This window comes from Notamacropus eugenii, chromosome 1, assembly GCF_028372415.1.
Source record: "Notamacropus eugenii isolate mMacEug1 chromosome 1, mMacEug1.pri_v2, whole genome shotgun sequence".
NCBI lineage: Eukaryota > Metazoa > Chordata > Mammalia > Diprotodontia > Macropodidae > Notamacropus > Notamacropus eugenii.
Window position 1 is genome coordinate 9,039,777 of NC_092872.1, and position 22,764 is coordinate 9,062,540.

At 43.2% G+C, this 22,764-nt stretch overlaps 1 protein-coding gene across 1 annotated transcript in view; it reads left to right on the top strand.

Annotated features, from left to right (window-relative positions):
- Positions 1–22,764, top strand: part of LOC140533178 (uncharacterized) — a 59,629-nt gene that overhangs the window by 22,683 nt on the left and 14,182 nt on the right. The window contains 2 exon segments of the mRNA XM_072652588.1: positions 11,312–11,372; positions 11,457–12,113. Of these exon segments, the coding sequence (XP_072508689.1) occupies positions 11,312–11,372; positions 11,457–12,113 (718 nt within the window).

The window sequence follows — 22,764 nt, forward strand, 5'->3', positions numbered from 1 at the left end:
TGACCAATACCTGACTGAATAGGGAATTATTAAAATTGCCTAAAGATAAGACTCATGTTTTTAGGATAAAGAGGAAATTTCCTCAAGACAAAAATTTCTAAAATTCAGTGAAACAATGCAAATCAACTAGAGACCCAGAGGGCACCTGGGAAGAATGTCAGAAACAGCATGGAAAGACAAATCCTTCAAATACTGATCATATTCACAGGTGTGTTCCTCATCTTCAAAGTAATCTATGAGATTGGACCACCTATGGAAACTGTAAGGCTGGGATTGAGTTTGTGTTGTCACATTTAGTTAAACAAACATTAAGTGACTACAATGTACAAGGCATTGTGCTAGGTACCTGTGGGATTGTAAAACCAAATAAAGGATCTGAAAACTTTGATTGGCACTCTGTCACTGGTACTTGGCCTTAACTTGGTTTCCTAGAATCTCACTAATGTGGCCCTCAGTTTCCTCATCTGTAAAGTGATGAGACAGGGATTTGTCCCTTTCTGGCTTTCTGGAATTGGGATCATTAGAATGGCCTCAGCCTTCACAAACTTAATGATCATTTCTATGCAGATAATTCCCAGAAACTGCAACCTTGAACAGTCAGTTTAATGAGTATTAAGTGCCTGCTATGTGTCAGACACTGTGCTAGGGTCTGGGGACACAAGGATAAAGAAAAATAATCCTTCCAAAGCACAGACATTTTAATGGGGGAAGGAAGAAGTAACCACACAAATATAAAGTGAATAAACACAAATAGGTACAAGACAAGTCACTTAACTGAGCTTGCATTGCTGAGGTTAGAAGGATCCTAGCTCCTTGGAGGTCACCTAATCTGAACTACTCATTTTACAGATAATGAAGCTGAGGCCCAGGGAAATGGAATGTGCCCAAGATTCCTTACAGGTACTAGTAGATTCAGACTCCAAATCCAGCACTCCATTCCATCAGTCTCCTTTATTTCAGAGTGTGGGAAACAAGAAAGTTCTGTCTTCCACAGTCGTAGGTGATAAGGGTTGTGACCTAGCATGTGACCTAGCAGGTTAGAGGTCAGAAACTAATGCACAGATTCAAGGAGTTTTGTGAGGAAAAGCCTGTCGGAAAGAACAAAGTCACATGGCCATGGGACGGTAAAAGTTCAGAAAACAACATAAGAAACTTCCGTTTTTCGGAGCGTGTTGTAGTAGTCCTGTAACCTTGCTGGGGAGGCTGCCTGTCCGTTCGGGGGGACAGACAAAGATTAGTAAAAGCTTTCCTGATTTCTCAACAAACAAGGTCAGCATGTTTCTTACTGTTGGGGGCTTGTTAGACTCACTTCTAACACAGAGCTATTAAAAAGTGTCTGAATTTTGTTGACAGTATTCAATTTTATTTTTTAAAATTAAGTTCACAGTTTCATCTTATAAAAATTCTGAGGTAGGATTTTCATTCTAGGTCTTCCTGACTCATTTTGGGGTCTTTCTACTTAGGAGAAATCTGCAGATGTGACGTTTTAGATTTTCACTATCTGAAGTCACCACAGTCCACCCTAACCCTTTTTACGTGCTTACTAGGGCAAAATGACATACTTCCTTGAATAGGCATTTTCAATAACCACTCATTTAACCAATTGCATCCATGCTTCAAAAAATTGAATAAATATACATTCATTACATCTGTCACTACCACCCTTTTATGTACCCTAGGTCTGCTAGCTCTAAACAGACGATTTCCAGATCTATATATCTAGCCCTCATCTTTCTGTTGAGTGCCTCTCCTACCTCACCAGTTTGCTCTTGGATATCCTAAACTTCTGGATGTCCCATAAGAATCTCAAAATAAATATCCAAAATAAAACTTGTCTCCCCCACCCACCCATCCAAAACCTGCACTCCCTCAGAACTTTCCCATAACTTACAGAATGCTCTGTCTTCCCAATCACCCAGATCAGGGGTGGGGATCTTGCAGCCTCGAGGCTACATGTGGCCCTCTAGGTCCTCAAGTACAGCCCTTTGAGTCCAAGTTTTACAGAATAAATCCTAGACTCAGCCCCAGTGTATCCACTCCATTACCAAATATTGTCCTTTCTACCTCCATATCTTCTCCATGCAACCTCTTCTCTTACAACTACAACTTAATTCAGGCTCTAGACACCTCTCTCCTGAACAAGTATAGTAGCCTTTGAACTGGCCTCCCTGCCTCAAGTCTCTCTCCCCTCCACTTAGCTGCCAGGTGATTTTTCTGGTCATCACTCCACTGCTCAGTGAGCTTGGTTCCTTATGACCTCCAGGATCAAATATAAAGGCCACTGCTTAGCATTTAGCATCCTCACTTGATCCCTTCTTGCCTCTCCAGTGTTCCTACACCTTACACACACACACACCCCCAAGTGAACTACCCTGGCCAACCCACCTGGCAGTTTCCCCAACATGGCCCTCCATGTTCCTTCACCCTGGAGGTCTTCATTGTCCTCTAACTTTCTCTGGCTTCCTCCTAGCCTCAGTTCAGCCTTCTGCAGGAGCACTTGCATTCAGATTACCTTCATCGGCTCTGGATCTAATCATTACCTGTTAGCTCCCCAATTCGAACTTCTGGAAGGCAGGGACTATTTGCCTTTCTTGCACTGTGCCTGAAACACAGTAAGCGCTTAATAAATGTTTGTTGACCCAGTGTCTCCTCGACCCTTCCCCGACTACACAATCAGCAGCAAGTCATTCCATGGCGCTCAGGACCCTGGTCAGCCGCCTTTTCCTGAGTTAATTCACTGCGTCCGTGGAAGGTCCCGCCCCTCTGACGTCCGGGGCCGCTCATAGGCCTCACCACTCAGCCCCTTGGCCCAGTCACCCAATGGGATCGCTGACCCCGCCTCTTCTCTCCTATACTTTGGGGAGGGCTCTGGAGGCCGGGATAGTGGACTCTTCTGGAGCGCTCCAGCCTTATCCTTTGGCGGTCCAGCCCCAGGGCGGCCCCCGGCCCCCAGCGCCTGCGGACCCTCGCTCCGGGAGAAACTGTGGGGCCACAGGCCGGGCCTCTGGAGGGACACGTGGACCGTGGAGCCGCTGGGCGCCTTTCCCTATCTGGAGGCTCCCGGGAGGAGTCGCGCTCCTGGGGATCCGGTCTGAGGCTCACGGGCTGGCCCAGCTCTCCGGAGCTGTACTCGGGCCTGGAAGCTGCGGGTTAATTGCTTGGATACTTCCATAGAGGAAACATTAAATGCCTATGACGTAAGCGACTCTGCCTAGCTCTTGGAATTCAAAGATTAAAAACAGATGTCCCCAAGAAACACCCTGCGGGCTTCAATTTCCTGGTCTCTACCTCGGGAAGCAAACTTGGCTTTCTCTTTCAAGAAAGATCACAGATACAGAGCAGGAGGCCATGGGTGTGCTGTTAAACGTTTAACAACCGGCCCCCAGGATGGGAGGAAGCATGTACACACGACCCACTTTTAATTTTAATCTGTGTTACTAACATCTTCTCCATCACTTAAGTGTAGACAGCAACCAAATGAAGCCCTAACCTGTAGCGTTTGCTGAATTTGTTCACGTTGAAGTTATAACAATGGTGTGAATCGAGATGAACCGACTCCGGCACACCCCTAACTGTAGGGAGACCTTGGAGTTCCATCAAGTCTGGCCCCTTCATTTCATAGATGAGGAAACGAGTGAAGCCATTATAACACACACGTGGGTCTGCAACAAGCTTAGTGAGGAGGGGATTCATAGGAGAGATTATGAAGGGATTTGAATCAGTAGAACTCGGTAATGATTTGAGGGAAATCCAAGAAAGAATCCAAGATGACTCGGAAGTTCTTAGCCCTAGAGAACTGAGAAGATGAGATAGTGATGTCATCAAATGAACTGAAGCCCAAAAAGTCAGGGCCCTTGGCTTAGCTGGGACATTCTGGGAGAGCAAGGGCATGTGGGGAGGGAGTGCAAGGCTTGCTTTCTTTCTTTTTTTTACTGGTTGATTCTCCTTCTTCTGCCCCTTCCCTACCTGTGGCACTGCCTTAGGCTCTGTCCTGCGTGTTTTCCCTGGACTTCCTTGGTGATTTCATCAGCTTTCATGGCTGAATGAATGCTCATTGGTTAGTTGCACCTGTACAAATGCCTCTCTACGTGATTTCCAGCTGAACATAGGATCATAGATTTAAAGGTAAAAGAAGTATCCAAGGAGCAGCAGATAGTTCAGCCTCCTCATTTTACAGATGAAGAAACTGAGACCCAGAGAGGTTAACTGACTTGCTCAGGGTTGCACAGTAGGGTGTCACAGAGCCAAGTCCTGTAACTTTCATTCCTCTGCACTATACAGCACTTTCATTTTCCTGCTTTGCCTGGAAACACCCACACCAAGAGAGTCCCAAATAAGTACTTTCTGCTAGGGTGGATTTGTGAGAAAGTTGTTATTCAGGCAACAAGATGTAGTGAAAAGCACTGGCTTTGGAGGGTGGGTAGGGTCTTGGGTTTAAATGCTCAATGTACCACTAGCTTTGTGAACTTTGGCAAATAACAGCCTCTTTGAACCTGTTTCCTCCTCTGTAAAATGGACATATTTTTAAAATTCCACTGGTTTATTTTCAGTTCTAAATTCTCTCTCACTTCCCTCCCTTTCCCCTATACATTGAGAAAACAAGAAAAATGAGAGCCATATAATAATATTTTCACTACCTACCCCAAAAAGTTGTTGCAAACCTTAAAGTGCTACATTAAATGTGAGCCATTATTTTTATTAATGTTTCTGCCCTTGGGGAAGCCAAGGAGACTTAAGCTCTATAGTATTAAGGATCTGACTACAGGTAACATCTAGGTTTTATACATGTCTGACTTAGGGATAACGTGTGGCCTCTGTTTTGGTTACCAGATATTAATATTTCTATTGAGTTCAGGCGTGATATAAAACAATCAGAAAAGAAAAAAAGGCATGGATTCATTAAGACATGTCTGGCAGAAACCCAAGTCCATCTCTTGCACCTACAATTTGCAATCAGGACAGAATGAATCAACAAATAAAATATGCATGCTCTCCAACCCCCAATTTGGGACAATTATGTGAAGCAGGATGGGAAGTATAAGGGTCTCCAGTTATAAAACATAGAACAGCGGGGCTCTATAGAACAGGTCTTTGGCCTCAATATCTGAGAACCCAGGCATCCATCTCAACTCTGTGACCTAGGTAAATAAAACAATATTTTGGAGTTACAGATTAATTTTCTTATCTCTAAATTGGGGTTCATAATAGTTGCCTCAGTTACTTTCCAAGGGTTGTGAGGGTCAAATGTGATGATAAAAATGATAATTAAAAAAAACGTTGGAAAGAAGTGGATTATAAAATTTTAAGGGAGTGCTGGAAGGGTCTCATAGGCCACTGAGTATAACCCCCACCTGAATCCCTGATACAACATACCTGACAAGCTTCATACAACCTCTCTTCAAGAACTCTTATAGGGGTAACTCATTCAAAAAGTCTTTTAAAATAGTCTTGAAGAGTGTTTTCTCTTACATAATAGTGCCTAAATTTCCCATTAGCTCTCCACTATTTCTTTAGTTCAGCCCTATTGGGACAAAGATTAAGACTAATAATTTCTAATCCATGTGATATTCTTTCAGTTCCCGAAGACAGCTTTTGATGCCTCCCCAGTTTTGTCTTCTCTAGACTAAAGGGCCTCACTTCATTAAATCAATAAATAAATTAAAGAAATTCTCATGTGATGTGGTCTGCATTTCCCTTCCCAACACTAGTCACTGTCTTCTGGTCATGAGTCAGCGTGTCTGTGTCACTTTTGAATTATGAGATTTGATGAATCTGAACCCATCCATCTTGGGTCTGCTGATGTTCCACCCCAGCCAGTGATGGAGGTATTGAAGGCAGGGACATCACTACTCCCTCTACCTCAGACAAGGTATGCTAGAGGGAGGGAAAGAAGGAGGCCAGTGTGTATACAAAGCCCAGGCAGCTCCAAGGCTCTGCAGTCACTGCTTGGGTCATGCAGCATCATCCAAAGGCAAGCAGCTACTTAGAGGAGTTGGGAGTTCCACTGAGATATGGCTAAGTTCAGGTCAACCACAGGCTACTTACTGCCTTCTGGCCTGCTCACTGTTATTGGTGGCTGGGAGCTACTGGTGCTCTTGAAGGCTCCAATGCAGTCCTGCATTCAAATAAACAGCTCCATGATGCACCACTGGCCCCCAGTGGAGTTCCAGTGAACTGGAAAGGAGAGCTGGGACTGATCCAGCCAGGATCAGAGTGAAGGATGTGAGAGGCCCCCACTTTGAGCCCCCATTAGCTTCCTTTGGCTCTGCAGATTCAGATTTTGGGGATTGATTGGAAGCGGTCTCTAACTTGTGGGTGGCCAGAGCTGAAGAAAGCAGATCAGAAGAGTCAGGAATCAAACAGAAGTTTAATTAATTTCAGAGTGAGGAAAATGTTTGCAAGTAGAAATCCTCCTGAGGAGGACTTGACATGCTGGGGCAAGGGCAGGGCCCATAAGTTTAAAAACCACAAAGAGGTGAAACCCAAAATTGTCATTCTTAGGTCTTGAGTAAACAGTTTCCATGGCAGGCCCATGCATATAGACATCTTTGGGACAATACAGGCATTCTTGGGTCTGTGGGAACAGTGTCTCCTCTCTAGGAATTCTAAGAAGGAGGGACTTGGGAAGTATAGTTAAATTAACAGAAATAGACAACAAAATAACATGGATATTAAGTTAGAGATCACAGAGCTAGAATATGGTTTTGGAATGACAAAAGTCAGGATGGGGCTGTGCCAGTATGTGGTTGATATGGAATGGTTAGTTATGCTTTAGAAATATTTCAACACTGCACTAAGACTTTTGGGACGCTGTGTGTATAATCCATAATCTGTATTTGTGTCACGTTCCCCTGATAAACTGTAGGGTTCATGATGGCAGGAAATATGTATTAAGATATGTAACTTCCTTAGTAAGTGTCAGAGATGGAAGGTCTGGTGTGAGGAAGACTCATTTTCCTGGGGTAAAATCTGGCCTCAAACACTTACTAGCTGTGTGACCCTGGACAAGTCACTTCACCCTGTTTGCCTCAGTTTCCTCATCTGTAAAATGAGCTGGAGAAGGAAATGACAAGCCAGTCCAGTATCTTTGCCAAGAAAACCCCAAATGGGGTCACAAAGAGAAATCTGAAAGGACTGGACAGCAACAAACAGCCACCACAGCAGAGGTCTGCTCCTGGAGCCGCGGGGATAGGGAGAAGGGGACGAAGGAATCCTTGGAGCAAGAGGCAGGATAGGGGCACAGGTCAAAGCTAATGGGGCAAGAACAGATAGAGACCTGGAGCTCTGGGCCAAACCAGCGGCGCGCACGTGGGTACTCCCTGGACGTCTGGGTGCCTGGGGGGGATGCGGGGGACCGTGGAGGTGATCCTGCTTCCTGAGTCCTCCCCAGCTGCGGCAGTCTTCTCTTGGACTCCCCCTCCTATTTCCCCTCCGGACTCCTCGGGCTCCGGATCCCTCTGCGCGGCCGTTTGGTTTCTGTGAACGCTTCATTCCAGGTCCGCGTTCAGTTCCCAGATGACCCCGCCTCCTTCACCCAAGGTCCCGCCCCCAGGAAGGCGGGTCTCTCTGGCTCCGCCCACAGGCTCTGAGTCCTCCACACCATCGAGATGAGGGGTCCTCCAGCATTCCTAGAGGGGAAACGTATCCTGAACGAACGGAAATCATCCCTCTGGCGCACTTCCAGCTCCCCGCCGTCTTTCCACCACTTCCGCTCTGAGGCCTGCACCCTTCCCTTCTTCCTCGGCTGACCGGGGCTTCGTGGAAGACTTCCGGGAGGGGCGTCCTCTCTGCCCGCAGGCCTCTGCTCGCCCTCTGCTCCTGGGGCCCGGCCTCCCTCCAAGGGCCTTCCCCACTTTCCAGCCGGGGACCTTTCTCGCCTGTCGGCGGCTCGTGTCGTTGCGGAAGGAGGCCGGAGAACCGGGTCTGGACCTTGAGGAAGCCACGTGCCCTCGCGGAGACTCAGTTTCCTCCTCTGCAAAAGAGAGCCCCCTCCCCCAACGCCCGCCCTGGGCGGATGCTGTGTAAACTTTTAGGAACCGAAACTGTTAGGGGCAGGTCCCGGTGTGGGGCGGGCTCCCCAACCTTGCCTCGCCTCTCCCCGTCTCCCCTCGGCTGCTGGGTGTACGGGGGCTCCCCTAGTCTGCCTGCGTGGCGGGGGCGGATGACCTCCGTGCTCAGCCCCCGAGCTTGTGCGGCCCCTTCCATGTAACAACGGCCCATCCGGAGGGGGTCGTGGGAAATCCCAGGGGCAGCACCCATGGCGCCTCCGAATGTGATCCTTCATCAGAGGGGTTCCTGTTGGGAGAGTCCTGGCCAAGGAAGAGGGAAAGAAGAGAAAGAACCCGGCAAGCCCCGAGGAGCAACACGAAGACTTGTTTTGCTTTGCCGCGGGAGCGTGAGGTCTGGGGCAGCTGAGACCAGGCATTTGGTGAGGCCCCACTGTTGTGGAAAGGCCTGTTGCAGTCTTGGTGATCCCGTGTGGCTGCCTTGTAGTCGTGGGATCCTTGGCATCGGACGATAGGTTTTCAGTCAGACCCCTTCCTCTTACAGAGAAGATGGCAAAAACCCACTCAAGGCCACACAGCTGTGAAGTGGCAGGGCAGAGAACTCTCTGCAATGCAGAATGGAAACTTAAGCCAAGCTCATCTCTTCTAAGCCAGAAGGGAGGATGTAATTTCATTCTTTGCCTCCTCTCCATATAGTCTCCTTCTCCAGCAGTCTTCATGCATGTTTACAACAACATTCCCCTGCCTTTTTCTGTTACGTTGCCAGCTGTTCCCCCAGTGCAGAGACTAAGCCCTGGAGAGTTCGCCTGAGAGAGAAGGACTGTATTTCAGGTTTTGGCAAGTTTTGAAGATCTGGCTATGTACAGTCACCCAGAAGGAATGGGAAGTTCTCACTCCTGTTCAGCAGGCATCATGTAGGCATGTGATGCTGGAGAATTACAGTGATGTGATCTCCTTGGATAAGGCCTCTTCCCCACACTGTGACTCAGTCTACACTTGAGGGTTTTGCAGCATTCTTGCACTTTAGGGAATTTGGGATTTCTGATAATATGTAGCAGAATACTGGCTTTGAGGTTCCTAATCCCTCAGTCCTGATCAAGGATTACCTGTAGTCCTATAGATAACAAGGGAGAACTTTGTTGTCTTGCCTCTCAGTGAAAGTCCTATTCTTGAGGATTTTTCCTCTGTGTACATTTTGCCTTATCTGAGCATCCTGGAGTTCCGTCAGACCTCAGCTTTTCACCCAGGCCTAGGATGAAACTCCAGCCCATTCTCCAGCATCCTAATATGTATGTCCAAACTTAATAATTCCTTACATCTTAGGGAAAAGGCTGTATTCCCTCGTAAGTGAAATTATCAACTTTTTCTCCTGACCACATTCTCCTAGAAGCACAACCCTGTTCCTCTGGGCTTTTCTCATACTTACTCTCTGGGTGTTTCTATTTTCTCCTCATCTGGGCTCTGCAGACACAGGGCTGGGATGGCTAGCAGAATCAGTTCTGCCAGGATTTAATTAACCATCCTGTCCCATTGTACTCCCTTCAAGTAGCATTTGCCTTTCCCAAACCTATCATGATCACCCAGTTAGAGAGAAGGGAAGAGCCATGGATCATGGATACAAAGGGAAATTTGGAGAAAGAAGACCTAATAGATGTCTGTACGGGTGAGTGAATATAGACCTCATCCTTTCTCTCAACTTTTTAAAACTCAAAATTTTTGTGACTTTTTTTGGCCTTGTGCTCCAGTAAGCAAAATCCGAGTTCTGCCAACCCTGCTGGTTCCCATAGTCATTATTTCCTACCCCATTAGAAAGGAGGGAGATATTGATGGGGTTTCTGAGAGATAAACAGCCCTCCTTGAGCCCTCTGTATAAGGCAGGGAATCAGCAGTCAACTGCCAATGCTAATTTGTGATCATTTGCATAGGAAAGAGGGAGCTGCAACGTCCAGGAACTACATCTCTTTTAAGAAAGAGAGGGTTTGGGTGAGGATCTGTTCTTAGGTGTCATAGACTCCTTTGACAATATGGTATTTTCAGAATAATGTTTTCAAATACATAAAATATGTAGGGTTGTAAAAGAAACAAATTATGTTGAAATACAGTTATAAAAATATTGTTTTAAAAAAATAATCCCAATGGGAAAGGGTCCCACATGTACAAAAATATTTATAGCAGCTCTTTTTGTGGTGGCCAAAAACTGGAAATCAAGGGAATGCTCATCAGTTGGGAAATGGCTGAACTAGTTGTGGTATATGAGTGTAATGCAATACTATTGTGCTATAAGAAATGATGAACAGGAAGACTTCAGAGAGGCCTGGAAGGACTTATATGAACTGATGCTGAGTGAAAGGAGCAGAACCAGGAGAACTTTGTACACAGCAACAACCACAGTGGTAGACTTATCCTTCAGTTACCTGTTTTACCCCTTACCTGCCAATTATTGCAATCACTCACTGTATCCTCAGTTGTTGACTATCCCTCTTGCTGCTGCATTGCAGCTTCTGTTCTCCTTAGGCATATGTCTGCCATCCCTAACTTTGCTTTCCAATTTTGATATTCTAACTACCCTTATTACATCTGAGAACTTTTCCTTCTCTTTCCTCATTCTTGATACCAAATGAAGTCATTTTTTTAGGCATTCAAAAGACAGGCTTTTAAGACACTATTACCTTAGGACCAATTCCCTTTCACCAAGGATAGCCAATCAGTAACATTTGCATGTTCTGTTTCCTATCAGGTAACATCAGGACTGAAAAAGAAGAATCAACTCAGAAAACATCAATTTCTAAAGAAATAGAACCCCATAGAGTGATATCAATTGAGCTCCTAGGTAATGTTTACCAGGAACCACCCTTTAGGGAATTCTGTGACCTGGAAAACATCTTAGAGAAACATAAGGGAAATCCCATAAGGGAAACAGGGAAGAGAGAAGAAAAAGCTTTAATGAAACTGACAGTTAAGACTAAGGGAACCACCTTAAAGGGAAAAACTCAAAAGCATAAGAAGGTAGGAAAAAAAGGTTAGTGTTGTCTCGGACTTTTTTGAATATCCAAGATTTCCTGGAAGCCAAACATCCTATACATGTGAAGACTGTGACAAGTATTTTTATCAAAGTTCTGATTTTTATCAACATCTGAAAATACATAGTAGAAAGAAATCTCACTACCATAGCGACTACAGGGAAACTTTTAGTTCTAATTTATACCTTGTTGAGCCTCAGAAATTTCACACCAAAGATACACAATATCATTGTAAAGCATATGGGAAAGTTTTTGGGCAGAGCTCACACCTTATTAACACAAAAGACTCCACACTGGAGAGAAGCCCTATGAATGTAAGGAGTGTGGAAAATCTTTCAGTCAGAAGATAACTTTTATTTGGCTTCTGAGGATACGCACTGGTGAGAAACCATGTGAATGTAATGAGTGTGGGAAAGCCTTTAGATAGGACTCAAATCTGACATGGCATCAGAGACTCCATACTGGGGAGAAACCCTCGGCATGCCTGGAATGTGAGAAAAGTTTCAGTGAGAGCTCAGACTTGATTCATCACCAGCAAATTCACACAGGAGAAAAACCTTATAAATGTAAGGAGTGTGGGAAAGCTTTCAGGTGCAGCACAAGCCTGAGTGTGCATCAGAGAATTCACACTGGGATAAAACCTTATGTATGTAAGGCGTGTGGGAAAGCCTTTAGTTAAAGGTCAGACCTTATTCGACACCAGCAATTACATGTTGGAGAGAAACCATATAAATGTAAGGAATGTGGGAAAACCTTCAGTTGTAGTTCACTTTGCATTGTACATCAAAGAACTCATACAGGAGAGAAATCCTATGAATGTAAAAAGTGTGGGAAAGCATTCAGTTATAACTCAGCCGTAATTCAGCATCAGAAAATTCACACTTGTGAAAAGCCCTATGAATGTAAGGAATGTGGGAAGGCCTTCAGTTGTAGCTCATATCTTATTCAACATCAGAATATTCTTAGTGGACAGAAACCATATAAATGTGAAGAATGTAAGAAGGCTTTCAGTTGTAGCTCGTATCTTATTCAGCATTAGAGAATCCACACTGGTGAGAAACCCTATGGATTTAAAGAATGTAGGAAAGCCTTCAGTGGTAGTTTACATCTTAGCATCAGAGAATCCACACAGGGAAGAAACTTTATGCTTCTAAGGAGTGTGGAAAAGCGTTCAGTTGTAGTTCTCACCTTATTCAACATCAGAGGATTCACACTGAGGAGAAACTTTTGAATGTGGTTATAGCCTATAGAAATCTAAATCTGGATGAGAGAGGATCCTCCACAATATCACCCTAACCTACTTAACTTTGATTAGCCGCTATCTTTCATCATAAACCTTCCTTTTTTGTCAGATCTGTTTCAGTACTTTCCCATGCACGTACTATGCTAATACTATTCATATTTATACTTTTACCCATGTTCCTTCCCAAAACTAGATTACCTTTACTCCTTTGAACAATATCCCTTAAAATTTCATAGTGATCTTGAAGGTCACTTCTGGCTCTATATCCCAGTGGTTCAGTTTTTATAGCTCCAGATGCATAACAAACTTTTTCATCACCTATCATCTGACTGACTGATTCCCACCCTTTTCCACTAGCAAGGCCCCCCTCTTTTTTTTTGCACTGATGAGGGCCCCCACCACAGTTACATTAATTATTTGTTGACCTGAAATATGTTGACAGAAGTCTACCCAGAAATTAGTAGCACTTTTAAATCTATATTAGCCATGATATCTACATAAACTTTCAAAAACAGTGTTGCATATATGTGAGAGACAGTCTTTAAAAAAAGAAAGGAAATAAGTATTTTATTACAAGCCTATGTGTCGGGCACTATAGTAAATGCTTTATCAATATCTCATTTGGTCCTCACAACAGCCCTGAGAGGTAGTTTTGCAGTTGAGAAAACTGGCAGGGGCTAAGTGATTTGCTCAGGGTGGTACAACTAATAAATGTCTGAGACTGGATTTAAACTTAGGTCTTCCTGGCTCCAGAAGGTCTGTTTGTTACTGAGTCATCAATGAGAGGGACCTCTTGCAATAACTCTAGTCCCTGACTCACCTTAGGAATCACTGGTGGTCACTGAAGAAGGTATGTCCACCTTGATCAAAGTCACCATATTAGAAAATTATCTGCTAGTAGCTGTTTTTGATATCACAGAATCTGAGGGTTGTATGAGACCTCCGAAGCTATCTAGGCCAACCCATACATGAACAAGAATTCCTCTATAAGTGGTCACCCATCCTTTGTTTGAAGACCTCTCATGAATAAGAACCCACTACATTGCAAGGCAATATTCTACTTTAGATAACTCTTAATTGTTAAGAAGTTTTGCCTTATGTCAAACCTAAATCTTCCTCTCTACTACTGTTAGCCATCACTTTGTTCATCCCTCTGGCATACCTCAGTTCTTCAAATACTTATATAACTATCTTTTTTCCCCTTCAGGCAAAATATCAACTATTCAATCATATGGCATGGTTTCTAGTTCCATCATCTTGATCATTCTTCTGGATGGCCTCTAGCTCACAGAGATCCATTTTAAAATGTGGTCCCAGTACTCAAGACATTGTGTGACCAGGGCAGACTGGTAGTGTTATCACATTTCTGGACACCATCTTATGAGCAACCTACGATTACATTAACTTTAGGCTGCTGTATCCCATAAAGGTTTATTCATCTTGAGCTGGCCTTTCACTAACCATATTCCTAGATCATTTTTTTGACCAGCTACTATTTAACAATGCCTCCTTTATCTTGTACTTGAAAAAATTATTTTCTGAACTTAAGGGAAAGATTTCATATTTATTCAATTTAATCTATGTTTATCTAGATGTACACATGAATATTACATGTGAAATTTAAGGGACTGAAAAAAAACTTGCATGAGAATTTCCTGATTTTATGATATACACTGGTACAATCGCTAACTTTCTATTCTGTGCAATGTAGACATGATCTTGACATCTAAAAGTGGAGAACGTCACATGGTAGCTATGAAGAGCAGTAAAGAAATGGATCGATCAATAGACATGTATCATTTCCTATAGAAGGCTGGGTTATGAGATGCACAGTAGCTGCCCTGGTGGATTTGATGTCTCCGAGGAGCCAAGGTGTTTCAATGAATAAGAGGTGTACCAGGAAGTACCTGAAGAAGGAACCTGGTGAGAATAAAATGGATGGAAAAATATAACCAACATTCCATACCATCAAATTAGATATGCAGAATAAATGTTCAATTACTCTATAATGGATATAGTTCAATAACTTCAGCAAACCTCATCTTGATAAAAACATTACCTATTTTAAGTTACATGAGGCCTAATATGTTTCGTTGACTTATCAAGGTTAATATAAGATCTTAAGAAGAAAAAAAAAGTGAGCCAGCCATGAATATGTATGAAATGTACTAAACATGATACTTTTATTATGTAACAGTTATACATCATAAAAAAACTGGAAAACAAGCAATAAGCATTTGTTAAACATTGTATGCTAGGTACACAAAACAACAAAATAGTCCCTTCAAGGGACTTTAATTCTTTCAGGGACAGAAAAAAAAACATATAACATATATACAAGATAAAATTTTGAGGAAAAAAGTGTGAAATCTGAAAAAGAAACATCTGAAATTCTTGATTCCTTTAAAAAAAGCAAACTCCAGCTGGTTAAGGTGATGGAAGGAATCAAAATGGACAAAATAAGTCATAATTAATAAAATCATACAGGGCTTGAAAAGCAAATTAGAGGAGAGAAGGAACCTCCAAATAAAGATATGGAAAATTCCTGGCCTATGTGGTCAAAAGAAATTCATCATACTGCCATAGCATGGTCTCTTTGGAAGGGTCATTTGTACAAAATAAAAAGATTTTGCTGCTCCAGGAACAGGATTAGTCTTACTCTTCTTTCTGCCCCCATCTTTAGAATGTGGGAATTGTTGGTCATTTCTAGCCACTCCCCTTTTCTCATGAGGTGAGATTTTCTAGTTACCTTCTTCAGCCCCTTGCCAGAAGTGGGAGAGGGGTCTCTGAGCATATGGACCATGAACCATGGGGAAAGCCCTATACACCTTAAACTTTAATTCTGTTAGCCTCACACCAAACAATAATTACTATTGAGCTTGCCTTTTGCCCAGGAGAAATCTGGATTCAAGCTTTTACTATGCTTTGAGAAGTTATGAGACATAAATCAATAAGATTCTCTTTCATTTACTTTTGAGTTTCTAACTGAAAAAAGTCTTGATAGTTTCTAACAGACAATTCATATTTTTTCTCACTATCCCTCTCTATAGAGTGCCAGCCAATACCCCTCTCTCCCATCCTCAATAATCAAATATAAATCAAAAATTGCTATCATCATAGTTTTATGTTGAACAGAAATGTACACACTTTAGAGAACTGGTAAGCTCCTAAATTGGGAAAAAAGGGCCCCTCACCATCTAGTATGGTTGCTTGAATGAAAAGTTCCACAATGACCAGTTTACCTAGGCAAGCCTCCCACCTAGATCTCAAGGTTTCTCTCTATGGTGGGCAGAGATGGCAACAGCATTAACTGTGCTCCAGGGACTTCTCAAGTGCTAGCCACAAGATGGATGAATCAAGATATAATATAGCTCCAATTAAAAAAAAACCTTCAATAATCTATCATAGAAATTTTTCCCAATAATAGCAAATGTTATTTGGACTCATTAAATGTAAGGTTTCTGAAGTGTATCAATGAAAAATAGAAAATGAAGGCTCTGAGGTTGAATGTAGAAGTTAAATTGAACCAATGGGAAAGGCAATATTTATAAATACTTTCGTCTTTTCTAAGCAAGATACTTTAAGAATAAAATTATTAAGGTGAAAGCCAAAGTTGTATATGTTGAGACTGATCTGCATCTTGAGGTTAGGGCTTAATGAAATAAAAAAATTTAGAGAAATTAATACCTACTCATCATTCTTAATGTATAGTTTTGGCACAGTAAAATGATCTAGGTGTTCCAACAAAAATTCATACTATATTAATGAAACTCAGAACTCATCACTTCAAGTACTAGTAGGAAAATTAATACTTCCTCATCAAAAATGAGGAAGAGGATTGATAGGTGTTCTCAGAGCACATGATGAACAGGTTAAAAATTTGCAAAAACTTTTTTGGAACAGACCTAAAAGCGTTGAGGATTAACAACATATATACAACACTATCATTGTTTAATGTAATCATAAGTGGTTCACTTACCTATGAAATAGCTATGACCCAAAAATGGACTCAAAAGGCACTTCAAAGGCAACAACCTCAGGTACTCATACAGCAACATGTTGACAAACAAGGCTGAATCATGTGGCTTTGATAATAGGGGTTTCAGGAGTAATTCAGGATTAGGTCACTTGCCACCACAAATTGCAGAAGTTAAGGATCCCTGACGCTGATTGATGCAGATAATGCCCTGAAATGATGCAAGTTGCAATATTTCACCAGTGGGAATTACAAAAATTAATTATACAATAGGTGGCTAGAATTTTACACCAGAAACTCACTATCCTTCATAGAGTGACAAATGACAAATTCCCATATTGCTAATAACGCCAGAATATCCTTGAGAATTGAATAAATAACTTCAACTGGAGCATCTTTAGACCATTAGAGAGAACACTGTTGCTGACAACCACTCAACAATATTGATCTATAGAAAATTTATGAATAACACTTTAACAAATGCTGAAATGAAATACTCAGTTGTTAAGCTCCATGGAATGAAATGCTTTCAGAATGTAGGGACCCAGAAGAAAAAATTAAAACTAGGAACTAGATGAAGAACATGTACTACCTGTCATATTGGAAGCTACTGAAGCTGTCCCCAAAGATGCTTTTGTGAAGTCTACCAATGAGCATAGATCCTAATATTCTTGTGTAATTACAAAAAGCGGGCATTTTATCCAATATTCTACACATCATTTGATATAAAAGAATTGTAGCAGCATGGCAACTTGTCTTCAGTCCATTTCTTATCTGCAGCCCACCAAAAAGGTGAGAATGAGATAACAGTAATGATGATAAAAGCTGACATTTATATAAAAGTCTTAAACTTGGAAAGCATTTCACATATATTTTCTTTACTTAGAGTCACCATGGGCACTTAGGTGCTGCCATGGGCAAGAAAACATAGGATGACAAGGTGGGGAAGAGGGGGCAGGGATTTGTCCTGCAAAGGTGGAGTACATGTCAGCGAGATCATTAATACATCAAAGTTTATCTGTATGTGTTCAAAGCTCTGTGCTCAGCACTTGGAATATAAAAATGAAAACTGGTACAGTCTCTTGCTTTATGAGGCTTTCAGGCTAATGACAGATATGCAATGTTCAGAAGTAACAAAAAATAATAATACCAACTGATCAAATTTCTATAATCCTTTAAAGTCTACAATGAGGTGCCACTCAAAGGTTTTCTTCAGTTCAAGTCCAGTTTCCCAGATGAGTCATTTAACCTTTCTGGGTATCAGTTTTCCCATCTATAAAATAAGAATATTAAACCTTGTTCAACATACTTTATAAGGTGGGAGGAAATATTTTGTAGAAAATGGGATTTTGGGGGGTGCACCTACTCTAGCTCTCCCCCATAGGCCATAAAATACCTGTAAAAAATGACCTTAAACAAATTCTAGAGCAGCAGGAGTCACAAAATGACAGAGTGAAAGAGACTTTCAGCCCAAGACAGCCTGGAAGACTGACAGGAAATGTCTATTGCACTGCTCAGAGCAAAGCACAGCCCAGCCTTAGGGCTAGAGCAGATTTCAGGGGCAGCAGCTTTGGATTACTCAACCCACAAATGCCAAAAGCAGCTTCAAAGGTCAATAATACAACTCTTTCACCTGAGTGGGAAGGGAATGCAGCCTGGCCTCGGTGGTCTCAGGGCAGCAGTGGTTACCTGGGCACAGCGTCCATTTTAGGAGCTCTCAGCCTAACGCCCGTGGGGGAATCTCACAGCTGATCTGGATCTCTGCCCCGAGTGGCAGCCCTGGGGTGAGGAACTTTGGCCTGGTGGAGCTGGTGAAGGCTCTAAAGAGGGAATCCTACTCACAGATCCTGGGCAGAAAAGAGGGCTTGTGTTTGCTCCCAGAATAGAGCACAGGCCAGGAAAGGAGTAAAGTCCTCTTCCTGGATTGTGCCACCTTGGAGGAACTGAGAATTTACAGGTCCCTAGAGTATACTTTCCACCTGACAAAGGACTCAAAAGTCAAGTAACAGGCTGAGAAAATGCCCAAAAAAGGGAAAAAATAAGACTATTACTTTCTTGGTGAACAGGTATTTTCTTCTATCCTTTTGGATGAAGAAGAACAATGTATACTATCAGAGGAAGACATAAAAGTCAAGGCTTCTACACCAAAACCTCCCAAATAAATATGCAAAGGTCTCAGGCCATGGAAGAGCTCAAAAAAGATTTTGAAAATCAAGAGAGGTGGAGGAAAAATTGGGAAGAGAAATGGGAGTGATACAAGAAAATCATGAAAAGCAAATCAACAGCTTGCTAAAGGATACCCAAAAAATGCTGAAGAAAATAACACCTTTAAAAATAGACTAATCCAATTGGCAAAAGAGATCCAAAAAGCCAGTGAAGAAAAGATTGCTTTAAAAAGCAGAATTGGACAAATGGAAACGGAAGTTCAAAAGCTCACTGAAGAAAATGGTTCTTTAAAAATTAGAATGGAGCAGATGGAAGCTAATGACTTTACAAGAAACCAAGACATTACAAAAGAATGAAAAAAATTGAAAACAATGTGAAATATCTCATTAGAAAAACTGACCTGGAAAATAGATCCAGGAGAGACAATTTAAAAATTATGGGACTACCTGAAAGCCATGATCAAAAAAAGACCAAAGACATCATCTTTCAGGAAACTATCAAAGAAAACTGCCCTGATATTCTAGAACCAGAGGGTAAAATAAATATTGAAAGAATCCACCAATCACCTTCTGAAAGACATCCAAAAAGAAAAACTCCTAGGAATATTGTAGCCAAATTCCAGAGTTCCCAGGTCGAGGAGAAAATTTTGCAAACAGCTAGAAAGAAATAATTTGAGTATTGTAGCAATACATTCAGGATAACACAAAATCTAGCAGTTTCTACATTAAGGGATTGAAGGGCTTGGAATATGATATTCCAGAAGTCAAAGGAACTGCGATTAAAACCAACAATTACCTACCCAGCAAAACTGAGTATAATACTTCAAGGGAAAAAATGGTCATTCAATCATATAGAGGACTTTCAAGCATTCTTGATGAAAAGACCAGAACTGAATAGAAAATCTGACTTTCAAACACAAGAATCAAGAGAAGCATGAAAGGTAAACAGGAAAGAGAAATCATAAGGGATTTAATAAAGTTGAACTGCTTACATTCCCACATGGTGCAGAGGGCGGCCAGCACCCCTTTGTGGTTCAGTGAAGCAGTGATGAAAAGAAAGACAATGGGTCAGGCGAGGAGCGTGAAGAACAATTCCAGTTTATTAAACTGAGGGCAGGGGGTTATATAGATTTTTACAGGCAAGCAAGCAAGCAAGGTTATTCCCATGAGAACATTTTTAGTTTACTTCTTATATTTCCTAGTATAATCTAGTCCCTGTTTCCCAGGGTAGTTATCTTCAGGAACTTCTGTCTCTTCACTCAAAGTCCTTGTACTCTGTATGTTCTCTGTGTTCCCATGGATACAATAAAGCAAGAGGTCATGGAGAGCCATAACAGATGTTTGTTAACACAGACTGTAGAACAGGCTTCAGAGAAACTCTGACCTGGACTTTACCTGTACTCCACCTTGGCCCTCAACAACATGGAAAGATAATAGTTGTAACTCTTGAGACTTTTTTCAGTATTTGGATAGTTGAAGGGATTATATACATATATTCAGAGGGCAGAGGGTGAGTTGAATAGGAAGGGATGATATCTTAAAAAGTAAAATTAAGGGGTGAGAGAGGAATATGTTGGGAGGAGAAAGGGATAAATGGAAAAATTATCTCCCGTAAAAGACCAAGAAAAAACTTTTTCAATGGCAGAGAAAAGAGGGGAGGTTAGAGGGAAAAAGTGAAGTTTGCTCTCATCACATTTAGCTCAAGGAGGGAATAACATGCACCATCAATTTGGTATGAAAATCTATCTTACACTACAGGAAAGTAGGGGAGAAGGGGATAAACGGGGTGTAGAGGGATGATAGAAGGGAGGACAAATGGGAGGAGGGGTTAAGTAGAAGTAAACACTTTTGGGGAGGGACAAGGTCAAAAGAGAGAATAGAAAAAATGGGGGGCAGGAGAGGATGGAGGGAAATATAGTTCCCTCCATCCTCTCCTGCCCCCCATTTAGTCTATCACAACATGACTATTATTAAAGTCTTTTGCATAACTACACATGTATAGCCTACATTAAGTGGCTTACCTTCTCAGTGGGGATGGGTGGGGAGGGAAGAAGGGAGAGAAGTTGGAACTCAAAGTTTTAGGAACGAATGTTGAGAACTGTTTTTGCATGCAACCGGGAAATAAGAAATACAGGTAATGGGGTATAGGAATCTATCTTGCCCTTGTGTGGGATGGCTCAGGTCCCTACTTAAATCAGTTACTCAGAGGCCTCTCAAAGTGATGACAGAAAGTTTATTTACTAGATTCTCAAGAATCGGGACAATCCTATTCACCTGGAGTAGGAAAGACAAAGACAAAGAAAAGGCAGTGATCTATATAGACCCTAACGCAAGTCCCCTCCCCCCCCCCACTGACCATTATCTCATTAGCTGAGAATATGATCTTACATTCTAGACACGAAATCTAACCAATCCCTTTTGAAATGAAGACATTGAAGAATTAGGTAAACTTTCTCCAATCATTGAGACCCTAATGTACTACACAGTTTTATATCCTTATATGGAATTATTCTGTTCTAAAAATATAGAAACCTTGAGCCTCTCAGTCTTACCTCACCCCTGGGAGAAGAATTACAATCTGAGAAGTCTTCACTAAACCTATCCCACTCACCCTACAAGAAAAGAGAGAAGATGGGGATAAGGGAAGGGAGGGGTGTGATAGAAGGGAGGGCAGATTTGGGGAAGGGGTAATCAGAATGCATGGTGTCTTGGGGTGGGGGGAGGGGAGAGATGGGGAGAAAGTTTGGAACTCAAAAAATTTGTGGAGATGAATGTGGAAAACTATACATAATTATATAAAAAGAAAAAAGGAAAAAAAAAGAAAATGGGATTTTAATTGGGACTTGAAGGAAATCAGGAGGTAAGATGAGGAATGAAAGCATTCCAGGCATGGAGTACAATCAATATGAGTATCTAAAGTCAGAAAATAGGGTGTCTTGTTTGAGAAAGAGCAAGGAGACCAGTGTCACTGGCCTGTAAAGTATATTAGGAGGTAGGGAGAAGGGAGAGAATATAAGGTATAAGACTGGAAAGGTAGGAAAGGGCAAAGTTATAAAGGAGTATTTTATATTTGATCTTGGAGCTACCAGGGAGCCACTGGAGTTTATTGAGTGGGGAGGGTGTGTGTGCGACATGATCAGACATGTATTCTAGGAAGACCACTCTGACAGCTGTGGAGGATGGACTGAATTGCAGAAAGACTTGCAAGAGGCAGACCTGCAGAAACAGCAGACTATTTCAATTGTGCAGGTGTGAGGTAATGAAAGTGCCTCCACCAGGGTGGAGAGAGTGGCACGTTGTACACTGCAGGTGCTTAATAAATGCTTGTTGAATTGCTGAACACAAGGGACAATATTCCAGAATAGGAAACAGTTTGCATTGAGACAAAAAAACCTACAAAGGGGCTGAAAACCGTCTTATTTGGCTGTAACACTGAAAGGTGAAAGGACGTAATACAAGCAGTGAACTAGATGATCTCCAAGATTCTTTCCAGTTGCAACAGTTTCCACCCTGTCAAAGAAAGCCTCAAGAGGAACGAAACTGAGGGCGGAACCACGTGGAACACGTATGTTTCCTGTCATTTCCGCCCTTTCTACAAACGCGGCTAGTCATTGGCCGAGTTAGCCCCGCCCCCGATCATCCCACCCAATGGGACGACTCTCCCCTCTCCAACGCCAATCTTCCAATCCCCGCCCAGGAGATGTTGCTGAGCGGACCCTCTCTCGGCCTCCACGGGCTCCGAAGGAAGAGCTCGGCTTCTTCCCGACCTTCCAAAATCCTCCTCGTCCTTTCCCCGCGAGGGTGAACCCCAGAGCTGGGGCCACCTGCGAGAGGCCCAGCGGGGAGACCGGAATCGTGGGAGCCGACGGCTGCCGGCTGACGCACTTCCGTTCTCGCCATCGTCGTCCCTCGCTGCTGGGCAGCCAGGGGTCTGAGGGAGCTGGGGCGCGCCCCCCGAGCCGCCCGGCGTCCGGCTCTCTGCCTCCGAGACTCACGCTCGGCCTCGGTGAGTGGGTCTGGGGCGACCGCGGGTCGGGGGAGGACCCGATCCCCGTGGGGCCTGCCAGCCGGAGGGGACCGGGAAGGGGAGGGGCTGCCCCGGGGGATGCCGGGAAGAGCTGGTAACCTTGGCTCTGCTCGTCCCCTCCCCCCCAGTTCCTAGTTGCGGGGGAGGGGGAGCGGCCGGGAGGGGGACGGCCCTCCTTCGGTTTCTTCCTGCGCCTGCCCCTGGGGGGCGCCGGGCGTGGGTGTCAGGCCTTGGGGACGGCGCTGGTTGGGCAGCAGGGCCGCGGGTTAAGGACGGCCCGCTGTGCCCCGGGGTGCCCGGGAGACCCCTTTGGAGCGGGGGTGGGGG